Source organism: Centropristis striata, chromosome 3 (genome assembly GCF_030273125.1).
Source record: "Centropristis striata isolate RG_2023a ecotype Rhode Island chromosome 3, C.striata_1.0, whole genome shotgun sequence".
NCBI lineage: Eukaryota > Metazoa > Chordata > Actinopteri > Perciformes > Serranidae > Centropristis > Centropristis striata.
Genome location: NC_081519.1, coordinates 34,310,281 through 34,326,871, shown reverse-complemented (window position 1 = coordinate 34,326,871; position 16,591 = coordinate 34,310,281). Strand labels below are relative to the sequence as shown.

The 16,591-nt window shown below is 37.9% G+C and overlaps 1 protein-coding gene across 1 annotated transcript in view; it reads left to right on the top strand.

Moving 5' to 3' along the window:
- The window catches only part of LOC131968442 (membrane-associated guanylate kinase, WW and PDZ domain-containing protein 3), a 186,171-nt gene that overhangs the window by 111,082 nt on the left and 58,498 nt on the right, over window positions 1-16,591 (top strand). Inside the window, exon 2 of the mRNA XM_059329324.1 lies at window positions 9,477-9,593. Within this exon, the coding sequence (XP_059185307.1) occupies window positions 9,477-9,593 (117 nt within the window). The remainder of the gene's footprint in view (window positions 1-9,476; window positions 9,594-16,591) is intronic.

Here is a 16,591-nt window from a genome sequence, read left to right as displayed (position 1 = left end):
AATATAGTGTTAAAATGGACAAAAAAACACAACATTTTCTAAGCTGACAACCTAACAACATATATTAAGGGGTTAAATGTTAATACTGGATAGCTAGTCTGTCTGACAAAGTTTTAATATCAGTTTTGGCCCCCTGACTATTAGCTTAGCTTAGCATAAAGACTGAAAACAGGGGGAAAGTCATTGCTCCTGGCCAATAAATAGTCCAGTAGAGGTGGGCGGATAGATCTAAAATATTGATATTCAGACAGTCATATAATATTCATTCATTGAAATAAATCTAAATTAATGACTTTAATGTAACTGAAAAATACATACCTATGTAAAGATATAGACCTTAAATCTGAAATATAAATAAGGCTGAATATAATAACCCCTTTGTGTTAACTGTTAAAGGAACATTAGTATTCCTATATTCTTTTTCTAATTAAAAAAGTATCAGTATCGATATTGACAATACTGGCCCTGTATTTACTGGATATCTGATTAATACTATATGTTGCAGTATCGCCCACCGCTATAGTCCAGTATCTCACCCCCCATTATACAAACAAGATGTACTGTGTAAATAAGTGAAGTTTAGAAGTCGTTTAGAATCTAAACAACCTCTAAAGTTCACTTATTACCATCTAAACTTCAGATGGTTTCAGTGACCTTCAGTCAGACGTGCTAGTTGGTCCCCCCACTTTCCAGAAATCTTTTCATCGAACTCTCAGCAAGAAAGCAAAACAGCGAATTTCTCAAGATGTTTAACTATTCCTTTTAAACTTGTGTTTCTTGGTGGTTTATGCTAGAAAGCCTGCTGTGTGGGTCTATATATACTTTATTTCAGTTCTGTGTGATCAGAAAACCTCAAACTTGCAGTCCAACGATTACATCAGAAATAAATAATTGGTTCCAATATGCAGTTGAGATGAATAAGATCAAAATTGATTTGTTTGAAGTATAAAAAGTTATATTAAAAATGTAATTGACGGACACAAACTGAGGGAAAGATGGAGCAAAAAATAAAACCACAACACTTCATCAGTCATGTGAGTGATGTTCATTTTATTCTATAAATTAATTCATTTCCTTTGCCTTCGTTTACCACTTACAGTGCACCACTTCAGTTAAGAATGTCATGATTTGTTTCCAGTCTTTTGATCTTGCATAATCATTTTAGCAAAGTGAATAAGTGCAATTTTTAATAACCTTGGCAGAACAACTCAAACAGATGCTTGACATGTGCTTGTGTGCGCGAGAGAGTTACGTCTTGAGCTCGGAGTGTTAATCTAATTCTGTGGCTTGTGAGCGAGGTGTTGTTCTAAGTGACGATGTTAGCAGTCTGTCGCTCCACCGTCGTGCCAGGCGCTGCTTCCGTGGCTGCAGATATTCTCTCTGAGCCTCAGAGTTTTGAGAAGAGGCGTACTGCTGATGCCAGGTGAAATGGCACCACGCTGCCGAAGGATTCCCGTGGGTAACCTTGCTCTTTTCTGACACATCCCCTAATGCAAAACTGACAAGGCAGCGGAGGAGAGCAGAGGATCTTTGCATGAGCGTAAAGCAACAACTTCATTTAAAGGGAACTCATTTGATTAGTCTAATCTCATCCAATTTGGAGGAAGCAGAGAATATAACTCATGGTATAACTGACAGGAAATAAATGAGGATAATTTTCTGCCATCACATTGATTACAGTCTAAGTGGAAGAAAATTAAAGTGGAAACAGACAATTTTTCAAGCATTTTTTTTATTTATTTAGATTCTCTGTTGGACTCTATTGTTAAGTACATCTGATTGGATAAACAAGCTGCCAGCTGGGCAATCCCTGCTCCTCTAAACTTTCTTTTTTATTCCATCGAATCGAAACCATCGACCAGAAATCTATTTCTGAAAACATCTGAGACAGAAAATGCCACCGCTGAATCTTGTTTAATTTTAGAATTACATCTCCTACAGTCTGACAGCTTGGCCCAACTCTGCTGAGCCAGGCGCTCTGCACTGGATAGACTCATTTGCATAAAGTTGAGGTCTAGTCTACTTGATGCAAATACAGAACGGCAAACCCACCCCCAAACCAACCCCCTTCAAACTTGCCGCAATCCATCATGCGCTGTGCAACTGTTTCTTCTGCTCTAATAAATCATCTAACCTTCTACGTTAATATTGGAAGTTATAGAGTTTAGATGGTTACATGCTGTGTTGAAGTAAAGTGAGTTCAGATGTAATTATTTACATTTGGTTTCACGAATGCCGGCCTCATGGGTGTTGGGTTTGTTTGACCCATCCACCAACTCTCCTTCCTTATCTAGAAGCAACTTTTCATGCTTTATACTTTTTCTTTTCATCCCCCTTTACTTTCATACTCCGTCACTTCTGCTTTCATAATTACAACAACTCATTGAATGAACTGATAACCTACTGGACCTACTAGAACAGGAGTAGGCAACCTGAGGCTCCGGAGACACATGTGGCTCTTCAGGCCGTCTGCAGTGGCTCCATGTGGCTGTGATGAAAAAATTATCCAAAGTGAAATGTTTATTTCTTTACATTTTAAATTGTATTTTCTATTGGTGTAGGCCAAAAGTGATTTGTATTTTTCAATTGTGAAAATGTGTAGATTATACATAGCTGTAAAAAGACTTTAAAAAGATTTTAATCAACTAAAATGTGCATTATAGCTTATGAAAGTCTACCGGTCGGCACTTTAAACTCTAAATTTTGCCAACTTCAAGTCTAGTTTTGAGTTTTCCTTGCTAGGCTAGCTTTTGATTCCAAATCTCCTGGCATATTTCTTCAGTTTCCAGCCTCTGATTTGCCCTTGGGTCCTCGTTGCATTCTGACAAAATCATAAAAATAAATGCTCATTATGACCTATTATTAATGTTGGTAGGCTAATTTAGACCTAGATGGTCGTTTTATCTTCATTCTATAAGGCTTAAAATAGGCTCCATTTCGACTGTTTTTCTCTTATTTTGGCCAACAATGGCTCTTTTGTTAGTCAAGGTTGCCGACCCCTGTACTAGAAGGTAGAGCAGGCCCCCTACTCCACCATACTTATGGGATGATTCACATCAGTAGTGCGTAACGACCAAATCGGCTGGTTTTGTGCCATAAATGTGCAACCAAAACAATCTCCTGAAAAAAGACCTAACTAACTTATCTACAAATAGTGTTTAGAAATAAATACATGTGTGGCACCAACCAATAACCCTAGTGTTTCTAACAGAAATGCTCTAAGTCAGGGATGGGCAACTGGAGGCCTGGGGGCCGCATACGCAAGTGGCCCTCCATACAACTACATGCATTTGAGCATGAAATCTTAAAAGTGCAGTGTAAAAATGCACAAAATTACTTCTTGCAATTAATGTTGGTCTGCTGTTCTTGCACTGAAAACAAAAGAAATCACAGTGAGTGGTTATTTTTTATTTGCTCCAAGCCTTTTGTATTCCTATTTATACTGTTATACATGCATTTGAGCATGAAATATGTTAAGTTACTGCACTGTATTATTAACATGCATATTAAAATTGCAGTTTCATCATATCTGGTTAAGTGCATGGTCCTATATGTGGCCCTTTGCTAGTGTCCATGAAAAATTGTGGCCCCCTCCAGCATTTAAGTTACCCATCCCTGCTCTAAGTGGTGCAATGTAGGGTACCCAACTTACCTACGCCCCAACCTCACCACCACAAAATTGCACTAACAAATCGAATCTAAGGTTCACAGCACACAAAACACAAACAATAGAAAACTAGCATTATATAAAGGAAAGGTCTGTGGCAGAATTAGATCAGATTTCCCCTTTATGATTCCTATAATAAATAGACAGTTACTGTACTGCATATTCATCTTCCTGGCTTACTGAAGAGAAGTAACCTACGAGTGAGTGAATGGCCAATGGGACACAATAGAGCCCATTGAGTCCCCGCCACAGAGAAATGAGGCCCGCTACAATAGCTGTGTTATCTGTGCGAAGGACGAATGAGGAGCTCTGATGTGACAGCCTCACTAACAGTCTCTGACAGGACCCAGAGCGCCACAAAGGCTGCACTGTAGCACTGTACTCGTACGCCGACGAACAGATCGGACCAATGTGTGTGTCGGAATGTGTGCGTGTGCTTATTTTCTTCTATTTATCCGGTGAAGTGAGATGCATGCTCTGTGCATGCTCTGCTGTCTCACAGTCACCTGGTAGCTGTAACGGACAGCCACAGACCTGTGCTGCAGAGAGCTGCTGGCTACTGACGGTTGAGGCGTCATGTGTGTGAGTTACAGAGCGCCCTCGACTACTGTAAGAAGATGTTACCAGCCTTTCATCATCAAAGGGAGAGTTTCATCATCACAAATGCAACGTTTTTAGCCTACAATTAGGGGTTCAATGTGTAGAGTAATATTTGATGTGATTGGCTCGTGCTCAGGGAGATTTCAAGAACAAGAGAAGATCAAAAACCAGTAAAAGTCAAATTTATTTGCAAAGCCCAATAATACATGAGTCTCAATGGGCTTTGCAGGCCCACAACATCAATAATTCCCTGACCCAGCCCGAGCTCTCAAAGAAGACAAAGAAAAAACAGCGAAAAAAGAAAAAGTATAATTTGAAAAGCACCTCAGGGAGGGAATTCAAAGACGAAGAACCGAAATGGAAAAGACATAACAAAAATTAGCCGAGCTATTCAAAGGATACTGTTTCAAAAAGTTATCAGCTAGAATGGCAGGTGTTCATTTCTAGGCAGGTGTTAATTTCTCATATCTGAGGCTCAAGTATCTGCATCCAAGCAGAAATTTGAGAAAATTGAAGAAAAAGGCAGCTTTCACTCGTGTTTTTACAAATGTTATCTTCACTGCGCTTATCTTTCTTGCTGTTGTTTCTATTGATTATAATAGTTGCTTTATTGACAGCAGATACTATGCCTCGATACATTCTGAACATCACAGATAAAGTGTTTGTATTTGGGTAAACAAGGAATAATCAGCAGGTTGTTGTTGTTGGTAACACTTTATATTCAGCTCCTTGTAATAAGCGTTTATGTGTTTTGTACTTGCAAACCACACTGTGTCTGTTAGTGAATTATAGAGCATTTTTAAAATATGTTTTGTTTGTTTGTTTTGGAGGAAATTAACTCCACAGAGCTGTCATAAAGTGTGTTTTTGTGCTTCATTGCTAAAACATTATTGTTGTATTAATATGTAATTTGTAATTCTCAATTTATCAACACTGGCAACATGTCTCGCTCCTTTCAGCTGTTTAACTGTTGATAAGTGCATAATAAAGGATTTATGTACATGTTATATGTAATAATTGTATGTAATAAGTAAGTTAAACTCAATATATAACTTTAAATAAACTCATTAGGCATTTATTAATGCTCTTCAGCGTCTATAAACTGTGAACAAGTTTTTAGTGCTTATGAACAAGTGCTTATAAATGTCTCATCATCTAACAATAAATATGTTTATGATGATATAACTAACCCTATTAGTCTTATTAACACACACCAATGCTAATAAAGGCCTTATAATATATAAATCCCCTGTAATATGCATATTACAGGGACTTTATAGAGAACACTACATTATTGTTGTATTAATATGTAATTTGTAATTCACAATTTATCAACCCTGACAACATATCATGCTCATTTCAGCTGGCCAACTCTTGATAAGTGCATAATAAAGGATTTATTTACCTTAATAAAGCATTGCTCTCGCTTTAGATCCTGTAGCTGCAAAAAGCATTGTTAACTGTGCATCAGTAAGTGTGCATTAATCTTAATGAAGCAATAAAAAGAAGCTTTGGAAAGATGAAACAATGACATTAAACTGAGATTATTCCAAAGAAGATATAACACTATTTTATCTATTATAAACATCAGCCCAACTCTTTTGAAAAAAGGTTATAATAAGTAAGTAAAATATCAATAAATTACTTGAAATAAACTAATTTGGCGTTTAATAATGCTCTTTAGCGTCTATGCACTGTGCGTCTATTCACCTAAGTGCTTATCTAACAATAAATATGTTTATGATGCTATTACTAACTCTTTATTAGTCTTATTAACACTCACTAAAGCTGATAAAGGCCTTATAATACATAAATCCCCTGTAATATGCATATCACAGGGACTTTAATAGAGAACACTACCATGACATTAAATGTGTTTTGTGTTTAACTGCCATTAAGAAGGCATTTCATGGCTTCAAGACAAGGTTTCTTTTTGTTTTTGGTGCTAACTTTGGAGAATCCTCCGCTGACTGCTGTGTAATTAGCTTTCAGAAAGCATATGGAGCACATGTAGTTTGTTGAAACGGCCATGTTTCCCTATTAGCTCCCCTGTGTGTGAGCTGAATTTGAACAAAAAGGATATTCTGGGACAGTTTTGAGATGGAGTTGCCAGATTGGGCCTTGGTTTCCCCCAGTCTCAGTCTGTTTGTCTGCTAGACCAGCTGTGATGCAGCCCTCTTTGGAGAGGCAGGCGGAGAACGTGCAACCTTTATTCAGAAAAAGGCAGGCCCGCCGGGATGACTGCTCCTAAAACAGCGTCAGATGGCAGCGAGGCCTGTGGACATGATGGGCATTTTGATGTGAGTCAACAACGGCCTCCAAAACTTTGAGTGAGAGTAAGTTTGGAACACAAAAGTAATAGCAGCTCTGTGGTGTCACAGTAATGGCCCCTGTTGGTTTCTGACACGAATGGAGCAGGAAAAAGAGGAGTTTTAAGATTGGGAACGCTTGCCGAAATATTCCCAGAGCTCATCATTATTCTACCACCCCTTCGTACTCAAGTACATCTCCCCTCTCTATTAGCTCATACAGTACGGCTACAGTAGCAAGATCCCATCTTTAGTCCTGCTGATTGGTATTCATAGCAATGCAGAGAGGAGTCATGCTGAGCAGTTTGGTCTGTGTGTGCAACAGAGAGGGAGAGAGAGAGACGGAGAGAGAATAGGGGAGAGAAATGGGAAAAAAGTGATTACTTCTCAGTAGTCAGACTGTTTCAAAGCCGACTCTCCCCCGTCTGTCAAGAGATGAGGCTCACGCTGAAGCTGAGGGCAGGCAGACACCGAAGATCTCTTCCTGTTTTCCAAACTCCTCATCATGTTCTTTCAGAGAAAAACTTTTTTCCCTGCCTGTGTATGACGACTCTGAAGTCTTCCCTCTGCCTCAAACTTTGCATGAACTTGCTTTGTTTTTACAAAGGCTTCTGGGAGTTGAGAGCAAAGGCGAAATCTTTTCAGATTTTTCTTATGAAAATCTCTGGCGCCTCACTTTTGAGGTTGTGGCATTGCGCATCTTTGGTGAAAAGTTTTTTGTGGCGTGTGAGAGATTGTTGAAACTGTAAAGACGCCCGGGCGTATGGCATCCATCATCCGTCACTTAGCAGTTTGGATTCCAGATTTGTTGCCTCAGATGCATGCGTGCAGTGATGACAATGAATCGGTCCGGTTTGTTCTTGGTATTTTTAACAAGCCGACTTCACTCAGTATGCAAAATAATCAGAAAAGCATTCCAGTAAAGCATTGTGCCTCGTCTTCCACGGCATGTTTTAGTAGTGTTTCCAGGCCAGATAGCCCTGTGTAACCCCTCACATACCCTAAATCTGCATTTAGCCTTAATGATTGAAGTGGATTTCACTGAAGAGTTTAAAAATCTCTTTAACCTTCATCCTCCCCCTCAGCTACAATCTCCCCTCAGTGATCAAACTGGAATTAAAAGGTGAATCAACAAGGATTTAAGCTCTCGGTTGACAGAACAGGTGGTCATATGTACATATTGTACTGTACATAGAGGAGCAGGCTGTGTGCATCATGATCAAGACAACAATGCAACTTTGAGTTTAAACTTGATTGCCAAAAAATATATTGTGATTACTGTAAGTTTTGAGTTTATCCGAAGGGCTTTGAGAGAGTTTTGTTAATTCAGTCTCATCCAATCAGGAACACAAGCTTAAAAAATGCACCTATGGCAACAATGTGATGCTTTTAACACTGAATGACTGACCTACTAACACCGACCTAAGCTGGGAGATATGAACAAAAGCTTCTGTCCTGAATATAATTATTTCATATCTCAATAGGGATAGACATCATATTATAGCACTTTTATGGTGATTGAATAAAAAAAAAAGTCTGAAATATCAGAAATAACCACACAGCAAAGTCTTTTCTTAATGTCTGTGTGATTGAAATACTTGACATTTGTTAAATGTATTTAATTAAGAGCATGAGTGCAAGAGAAACATTTCAACTGAAATCACACACACACACACACACACACACATATTGCTATACACTAGGTTTACTAGGGATATACCTGAATTTGAACACATTTATCAGAAAGCATAAATAATGTGACAATTTTTCAATCAGGAGAAGCTTGATAATATTTGGGGGAATAAAAGCTATCACTGACACATATGTTTGTCAGCCATTGTGTTCCTTAAAATGATGAAAAGTACCAAAATATACATTAAAATTTATCAATTGAGTCATGCAAATGTTATATCTTCTTACCTAATACTCATTTCAAATGCAATTTCCTTCAATTCAATGTGATTTTTTTGTCCTAATATTGTCCAAAAACTACATACACAGATTATACCCAGGCTATATACAGATACAAATAATGCCATTCCTATACACCTCTATTGTTCATTCATGCATGCACACAAATACAAGGTATTCAGATGAAGACAATAGTTTGATTTAACTACACTGGGGTATTCCCATTAGCAGATGCCTGAAGGCATGCAGGAGCTGAACACTAAAGCTGAACAAATTAATAAATGAAGAAAATCCTGCTGTTGAAAACACTACTCACATTTTCACAGTGGACCTTTACACATTATTATAATACAGACAGAACCACATTATTATAACCCCAACCCTACTGAGCTGTATGAACTATTGAAGATTCATTTGAAAAAAACATTTATTTTTCTTTATTTTGCTGGTGCAGTCCTGAGAGTATCCTTCAAAAAAAATCCTAAACCATGTATTTTTTCCTGTGCATTCAAGTGAAAAACCAGTCAAAATGGTTTTAGTTCTATATTTTAAAGAGCACTGCAAACTCCTCAACTGTATTCTGCATAATGGAGCTTAAAGGTTGGAGAAACATGTGAGTTGAAGGTTTATCTTTGTCTGCATATTGATTTAGCCTGCAATGCCTTTAATATGCCCTCACGGAATAAATAAAATTGTACTGAATTGAATTTAACTTCAAGTATTTATTGTGGAACTAGGTCAAAATTCAGTTAAATCCCTCAGAAAGGAATATGTTTTATGATATCAAGCACTTGAAAGTTGAACACCTGTGCTATAAAAGGGTAACCGTTTTGTCTGGAAGAAAAACAGTTTGATTGAGTTCTGTGGTATTGATCACTTTGTGAGGGTACATGTCACTTGGATGGATTTCCTTTGAGACGTAAACCCTCCAGAGAGAAAGAGCAGCGCCATGTTTTTATTGACCCTTCCTCTGCCTTTGTTTCTTGCAGGAAAAGTATTGAACACAGACCTGCGCCACTACCTCAGTCTGCAGTTTCAGAAGGGCTCACTGGACCACAAGCTCCAGCAGATCATACGAGACAACCTCTACCTACGCACCATCCCCTGTGAGTACGACAAACATAAGTCCCCGACTGCTTTCCCCTCAAAAACGACAACGACATGACAATAATGCGTTTGTACAGGCAGCAAAATAGACTGTCGTCTGACTTTCTCCCAGGAGAACGGTGTTCATGTCCCATGTGAAAACTAAAGTAAACGACTTGTTAGGTTACTTACGTTTTATGTAGCTTCTGATGCTCACAGTTTGGGAATACTTTTTTTTTTTTAACGTAACTTCTGTTTCTTACGTAACTTGTGTTTTGTCATGTAACTTTATGTAACTTTTTTTTTATTTTTTTACATAAATTGTGTTTCTTACGTAACCTGTGTTTTGTCATGTAACTTTTTTATTTATTTTTACGTAACTTGTGGTCCTTACGTAACTTGTGTTTGTTATATTTACGAAACTTTTTTAAAAAAATATTTTCTTAACCTTTTTATGTTACTTCCTTGGCTCAAGGTTTGTGAATTACATTTTTTTATGTGACTTTTCTACGTAACTTCCGTGGCTGAATCACCCTCGTAACTACTTCACTTCTGGCATTTTCCTAAATGTATTATCTGTTTAAACTGTCTTTTTTAACTTCTAACCAGAAAGTTTTTTGCCCTAAACCTACACTAGCACTCCAAAGTTTGGGGTCACCCAGGAAATGTCTGTTGTTTTCCATGAAAACAAACTGGTTTATTCATGAAATGAGTAACAAAATTAATCGATTATACATTGACAAGGGCAGAAATAATATTGTTTACAAATTTACCTGTACAAATCTCTAACTTTACCTCTAGATACTCAACCAGCCCGAGGAAGGATAATTTTATTGCTTCTCAAATCAGCACAGAACAGTTTTCAGCTGTGCTAACATAATGCTCAGGTGTTTTAATGATCAATGACTATAAACGTGGATTAACACAATGTCCCACTGGAACACAGGAGTGATGGTTGCTGACATTATATAATAGATATTTCATAAGAAAATCAGCCGTTTCCAGCTTTAATAGTCACTTACCACATTAACAATGTCTAGACTGCATTAATGTTATTTTAATTGTTTTAAAAATGTGCTTTTCTTTCAAAAATGAGATAATAATTTCTATGTGACCCCAAACTTTTAAGCGTTAGTGTATGTCAGTTGTTTTTTAGCCAAATTTCACAGAAACTGCAGCCTTTTTTACAACCACGAACCATAATACATTATTCTATAGTCATTTCATTTTACTTAATATATTTGATCAAAATGTATTAAATATAAATGCGTCCTTGATTTTGAGGCAGTTGTTTAAGTAACTTTAATATAAAAATGTTTGAGATAGAATCTGCTTATTTTGATCACATTAAATATAATCTTTATATGTATTTAATTCTAAATCAAGAGAATTTTGAAAGAATCCAACACAATAGAATTAGTCCATCTTTAATTGACAGGCACTTCCTGTTAAGTTGTTATTAACTCAACTTGTAACGTAGTTGGGTTTAATTGATAAAATTGCGTGCAATCTGTTGCCTCAATTTTATTGAGTAGCTATTGTTTATAATTTTTTTACAGTGTATGTATGATGACGTGTGTGCTATTTTGAGAATGCTCCGCTATGTACCTTGAGCCACGTAACGCTCGAATGGGTCGTTTTGACAAACACTCACATATGTTGTTATGGGTGGTATTGATAATAGTCTATTATGTCGTTAAGGTCGGAGATCTTCTTGCAACTCTCATTCAGTCCGCTCAAAAGATGCTCCAAGAGCAAAGCAAACCAGGAATGATGTACTTTTAGCACATATTTGTTTTTATCTGAAGCACCTTATTATGGGAACAAAGATGAAATCCAGTGTTTCTTCCAATCCAATGAGTTGGATAAAACCCACTAGAAGCAGCGTTAATGTGTTCTCTTTCTCTCACGCTGCACAGGACCATATACACTCATATGCTCACCACACTCACACGTTTCATCCTCTCACAGCTCTCTGTCACACAAAACACACACACACACACACACACACACACACACACACACACACACTTCAATGTCACCATAGCAACCCAACCAAGGACATCTCTCTAACCCCTATGTAACTTATTTACTTCTGCACCGTATCATCACAGTGATCAAAGCCATATTCTCTCCGTAAATAACCCTGTGTTTTCCCTCTGCTGCTCCACTCTCCCTCGCTGACATCCTGCTCAGCGGGGCCATCACCAACTATTATTCTTTGCTGAAATCAGTAATGGAGTGGTAAATAAAAAGGCGGTGTGGACTGCCAAGAACAACTACAAAGAACAGCAGCTATTTACGTTTTCAGAGTAACAGTTACTCATACCTAATGGGAATGCCCATTGATTGCAGAACATAAACATATGCATCTTATTTCACAGCTGTTGATCTGCTAATTGCTGCATGAAATGTATTTGGAGTTTAGAGCCCTTTAAGGGGCAGGATGAGAGTTTTTTGGAGGACTTCTTCACCTCACAAATGTTTTGTGTTACCTTGCATTATTCTTCTTCCCTTCTGGGCCAGATGTTTGTTTTATGTTTAAGATGTAAAAAGTTTAATACTCTCGTCATGGAATTGAAACAAGTCGTAATAACCTGCTGTACAAACTACACTGGGGGTCGTGTTTGGAGAGGAGAGTCTCCATTGAATATGTGACAGAAAGGGTTGTTGCCGTCATTGCATTAGTCCCAGAACTAATATTCTCTGTAGTATCACTTCATCAATAGTTGTTGATGGACTCATGCCAGTAAAAAGAGCAGAAAACAGGTTCTTGAGTCCCTTAAAACGTTTATTTTCATTTCTGCTTTGTCTCTAGATGTCAATAATGATAACTTTGAACGCATTATAGCAGCCCTGTGAGAGACATCTGTTCATAGCATATTTTTGATCCATAATGAGGATAATGTTGGTGGCATTAAATGTGGTGTCTAATAAAACATAATTAAGTTGGATGGAATCGTTATTTTGAATTCTAATTAGACTATGATTTTCAGCACAAGTCTAGTGAAGGATATATAGTATATTTTGGGTTTAATAGAGCATTATATGCCATTTCTAATACAGCATAACTTATGGTGTCTAATTTGTTGTTTGTTTACTGTCTAAATAGTCTAATAGTTTTGTCTAATTTGATACAAAATGCCACTTATTACATCTTATTAATATACCCTTGTGCGGAGAGCAGCTGAGCTGAAATACATATATGGCACAGAAAGGATGCAAGAGGAAAAGTATTGTGACAGAAAAGCAAAACTTATAGTGAGGAAATGCACAAATATTCCTCAAAAAATATCACCTTGACCCTAAAAGGGCTCTGTATTGTAGTAAATACTTCAGTGGTGTACACTTTGCTTTTACCATGGTGATGAAAACCTTCCATTCAGTCCCAAGCACGTTTAAAATCTGAGCCTGATGCTCCTGTATTTTCTCGGGGTTGGGTCTTATGAGCTTGAATATTGTAATCTTTTAAATGAAAGCATGAAAATTACCAAAATTAGAGTGACACGGCTGTTGGTACAGTACGGGTGCAAATGAATATCCTGATTAGGGTTTGTGTGGGTTGCAGAAATGCAGGTTATTTGCCACAACACAAATGCCTCCAAATTAAATTTTCAAGGAATTTTCTTTTCGAGTAAACAGCATCTGTTTGCTGCTACTGTAATTTACTCTCCATTTGTACACAAAGATGATTATCCGCTTAGAAAGGCTAGGTAAATCATATTTAATTTATTATAAGGGGCTTTAAGCCGTCTCCTCTCTGATGTTTAGGGAGATATTTGTTAAGCACCAGATGAAGTGTGGAAGTGAAATTGCATCAACAGGAGACGTGATATGATGCGGTATCTCTGATCCTGAAACTGTGATGATGCTCACACAGATATATTGGCCTAAATATTTCCCATGTCCTGTTGAAGACTGACTCTGCTCAGAGGAGCGCCATAATTGAGTGTAGTCAAGGTTTTAGTCACATGCAGAGCGCCTGCTCCTGAGGCGATGACAGACTCTTAGGCACAGCACTGTCACAAACAAGCAGCATCTCTGCTCTCTGCTCCCCAGGGGCTGCAAGTTGCTCTCTGTCTTGTTCAGAGAGGACTCGGATGCACAAGTGTGAAATTTTTTAGGAAGTAAGCTGCTTACCTTTCATGTATATTTAATTTCTTTGGTTTTTCCGTCTTGGGGAAGAAGAGGAGGAATATATTTCTTAGAGCCCCTCCAACACCACATTTACTGTCCTTCTTCACTCACTCTCTTTATTTTATATACACTAATGCTCAAAAGTTTGGGGTCAAGCAGAAAATGTCTGTTGTTTTCCATTGAAACATACTGTTTTATTCATGGAATGAGTTACAAAATGAATCGGAAATATAGTAAAGACATTGACAAGGGTAGAAATAATCAGTTTAACCTGTACAAATAACCAACTTTACTTCTAGATTACCAACGAGCCTAAAGCCCTTTACATACTCTGCAAGAACAAAGAAATTTGTTCTTGTTTTCGAGGTGGCAAGAACAAGAAAAAAAGTTATTTCTGGCCAGGACATTTTATGCTTCACAAGAAACTCCACTGCACAAGTTCTCACAGGGCCCTCCCACTGCAGCACACGCCTCATTCGAATTCAAATTTCTGAACAATCACACAGTAATTTTTGGACACAACAGAAAGTTCTGCCCAGATGATGTGTATAGAACAGAGAAATTTGTTCTCTCTCCCAGGGCTGCAAGAACAGAATGATGTCATTTTGTTCTTGCAGCCCTGGGAGAGAGAAATGTATGTGTGTGGAGAAATGTGTATGTATTATTCTGAGGAAGGATAATTTTGTTGCGTCTCAAATAAGCACAAAACAGTTGTCAGCTGTGCTAACATAATGCTCGGGTGTTTTAATGATCAATCAGCCTTTCAACAATATAAATGTGGATTAACAAAAAAAAAGTGCCATTGGAACACAGGAGTGATGGTTGCTGACAATATGTAATAGATATTTCATAAGAAAATCAGCCGTTTCCAGCTTTAATTGTCATTTACCACATTAACAATGTCTAGACCAGGGATGGGCAACTGGAGGCCCGGGGGCCGCATAAGGTCCGCACCCTCACATGAAGTGGCCCTCAGTACAACTACATGCATTTGAGCATGAAATCTTAAAAGTGCAGTGTAAAAATGCACAAAATTACTTCTTGCAATTAATGTTGGTCTGCTGTTCTTGCACTGAAAAAGAAATCACAGTAAGTGGTTATTTTTTATTTGCTTCAAACCTTTTATATTCCTATTTATACTGTTATATTTCATGCTCAAATGCATGTATGTTAAGTAACTGCACTATACACATATTTAAAATTGCAGTTTCATTATATCTGGTTAAGTGCAGGGTCCAGGGTATATGTGGCCCTGTGGTAGTGTCGATGAAAAATTGTGGCCCCCTCCAGCATTTAAGTTGCCCATGCCTGGTCTAGACTGTTTGTCTGTTATTTTAATTCTAAAAAAATAATTCTTTCAAAAATAGGGACATTTCTAAGTAGAGGTGGGGGAAAAAATTGAGATAGCATAGTATCGCGATAGTTTGTGTGGCAATATTATATCGATTCATGGCCACCAACTATCGATATTTAGCGTTCTGACAGTAGGCAGGCTGGCAGTATTTTCGCCTTTTTTGTTTTTTTCTCTCTAACTTTTAGAAATATACTGTAGATACTGGTATACTTTACTGAAATACTTCTTGGCCAGTCTGTGGGTTTGACTCTTAGGTGTCAAGTGCCTTAAGCTGCATTCTACCAAAAATTCCAGCAGGGGGCGCTAAGTTTGGCTTCAAAAAAATTCTGTCCATTTATTTCAGTGCAAAATGAGGCCAAAACTATGGTCTCAATCGCTAGTAAAAAATCTTCTTCAAGACAATTTGATGTAATAGTTCTAATAATGGCCCCATTTAGAAGAAAATAGAAGATAAAGAATTGTATGATTTGGGGCGTGGCTACCTTTGATTGACAGGTCACTAACAAGGTGAGCCGTCATCAGGAGAGAAGCAGAACAATGCGTATCCACGGCAACGTGTCAATATAGTTATATATCACGTTATATAGATATAAAAAAGACGTTTAGCGGTTTGGTCTCATAACTTTGACCCTTTCACTGTATTTTCACTTAATGACAGTTTATTTGGACGTTTTGTTCAGCAAAAATGTCTTGTTCAGCATTTGGTTGGACTAACAGACACTCCAAGGAGTCACTGTTCATTTTTCTGAGGTAAGTAACGTACATTTTGTTTTTGTTTTTTGCTAGCCAAAACTAACATCCCAGTTAATGCTCCAGTAAATGCTAACATGAATTAGCAGCAGCTTCTCTCAGTCAGGTTGAGGTGTAGAGAGGCTGTAGTCAGTGATCAGATCCCTCTTGCTCCTCCACAGTCCAGATATGGTCTGCTCCCCATATTGGAAACAAGATGGTGACGAGTGTAATGATGAACTCGATGCTTCAAACAGGCCACAAACCAATGGGTGACGTCACGGTGACTACGTCCATTATTTATATACCGTCTATGTTCACACCTCTAGTCTATGTGACTAACCAACTTTTGAGCTATAGTGTAGCTGTCACGTTCTGAGCTTTGCTGTTTCCTGAGTTCAACTTGAATTGTAATTGAATTTCTCTCTTCAAAGATCCGCTCCACCGGGTCAGTACAATGGTTGGAGAAAAGATGATTACAGAGATTTACAAAAGTCATCAGTGTTTTCTCTTCGCCTGTCTCCACACACACACACACACACACACACACACACACACACACACACACACACACACACATGCCCTTCTGTCACCTGCATTGAACACACACACACACCACAATATTAACCACCACTGCAAACATGCCTTCTCTTTTTTCATGTACAATAGTGGCAGTCGTTGAGGTTTTACAGCCTGTAACAACCATTCATCATCAGCAGCCAGTGGGCTCGCTGCATGAGTCTGACTCTCTAATCCCCGGCTTGAATTACTGTCTTAATGAGCAAGAGACCAGGACTC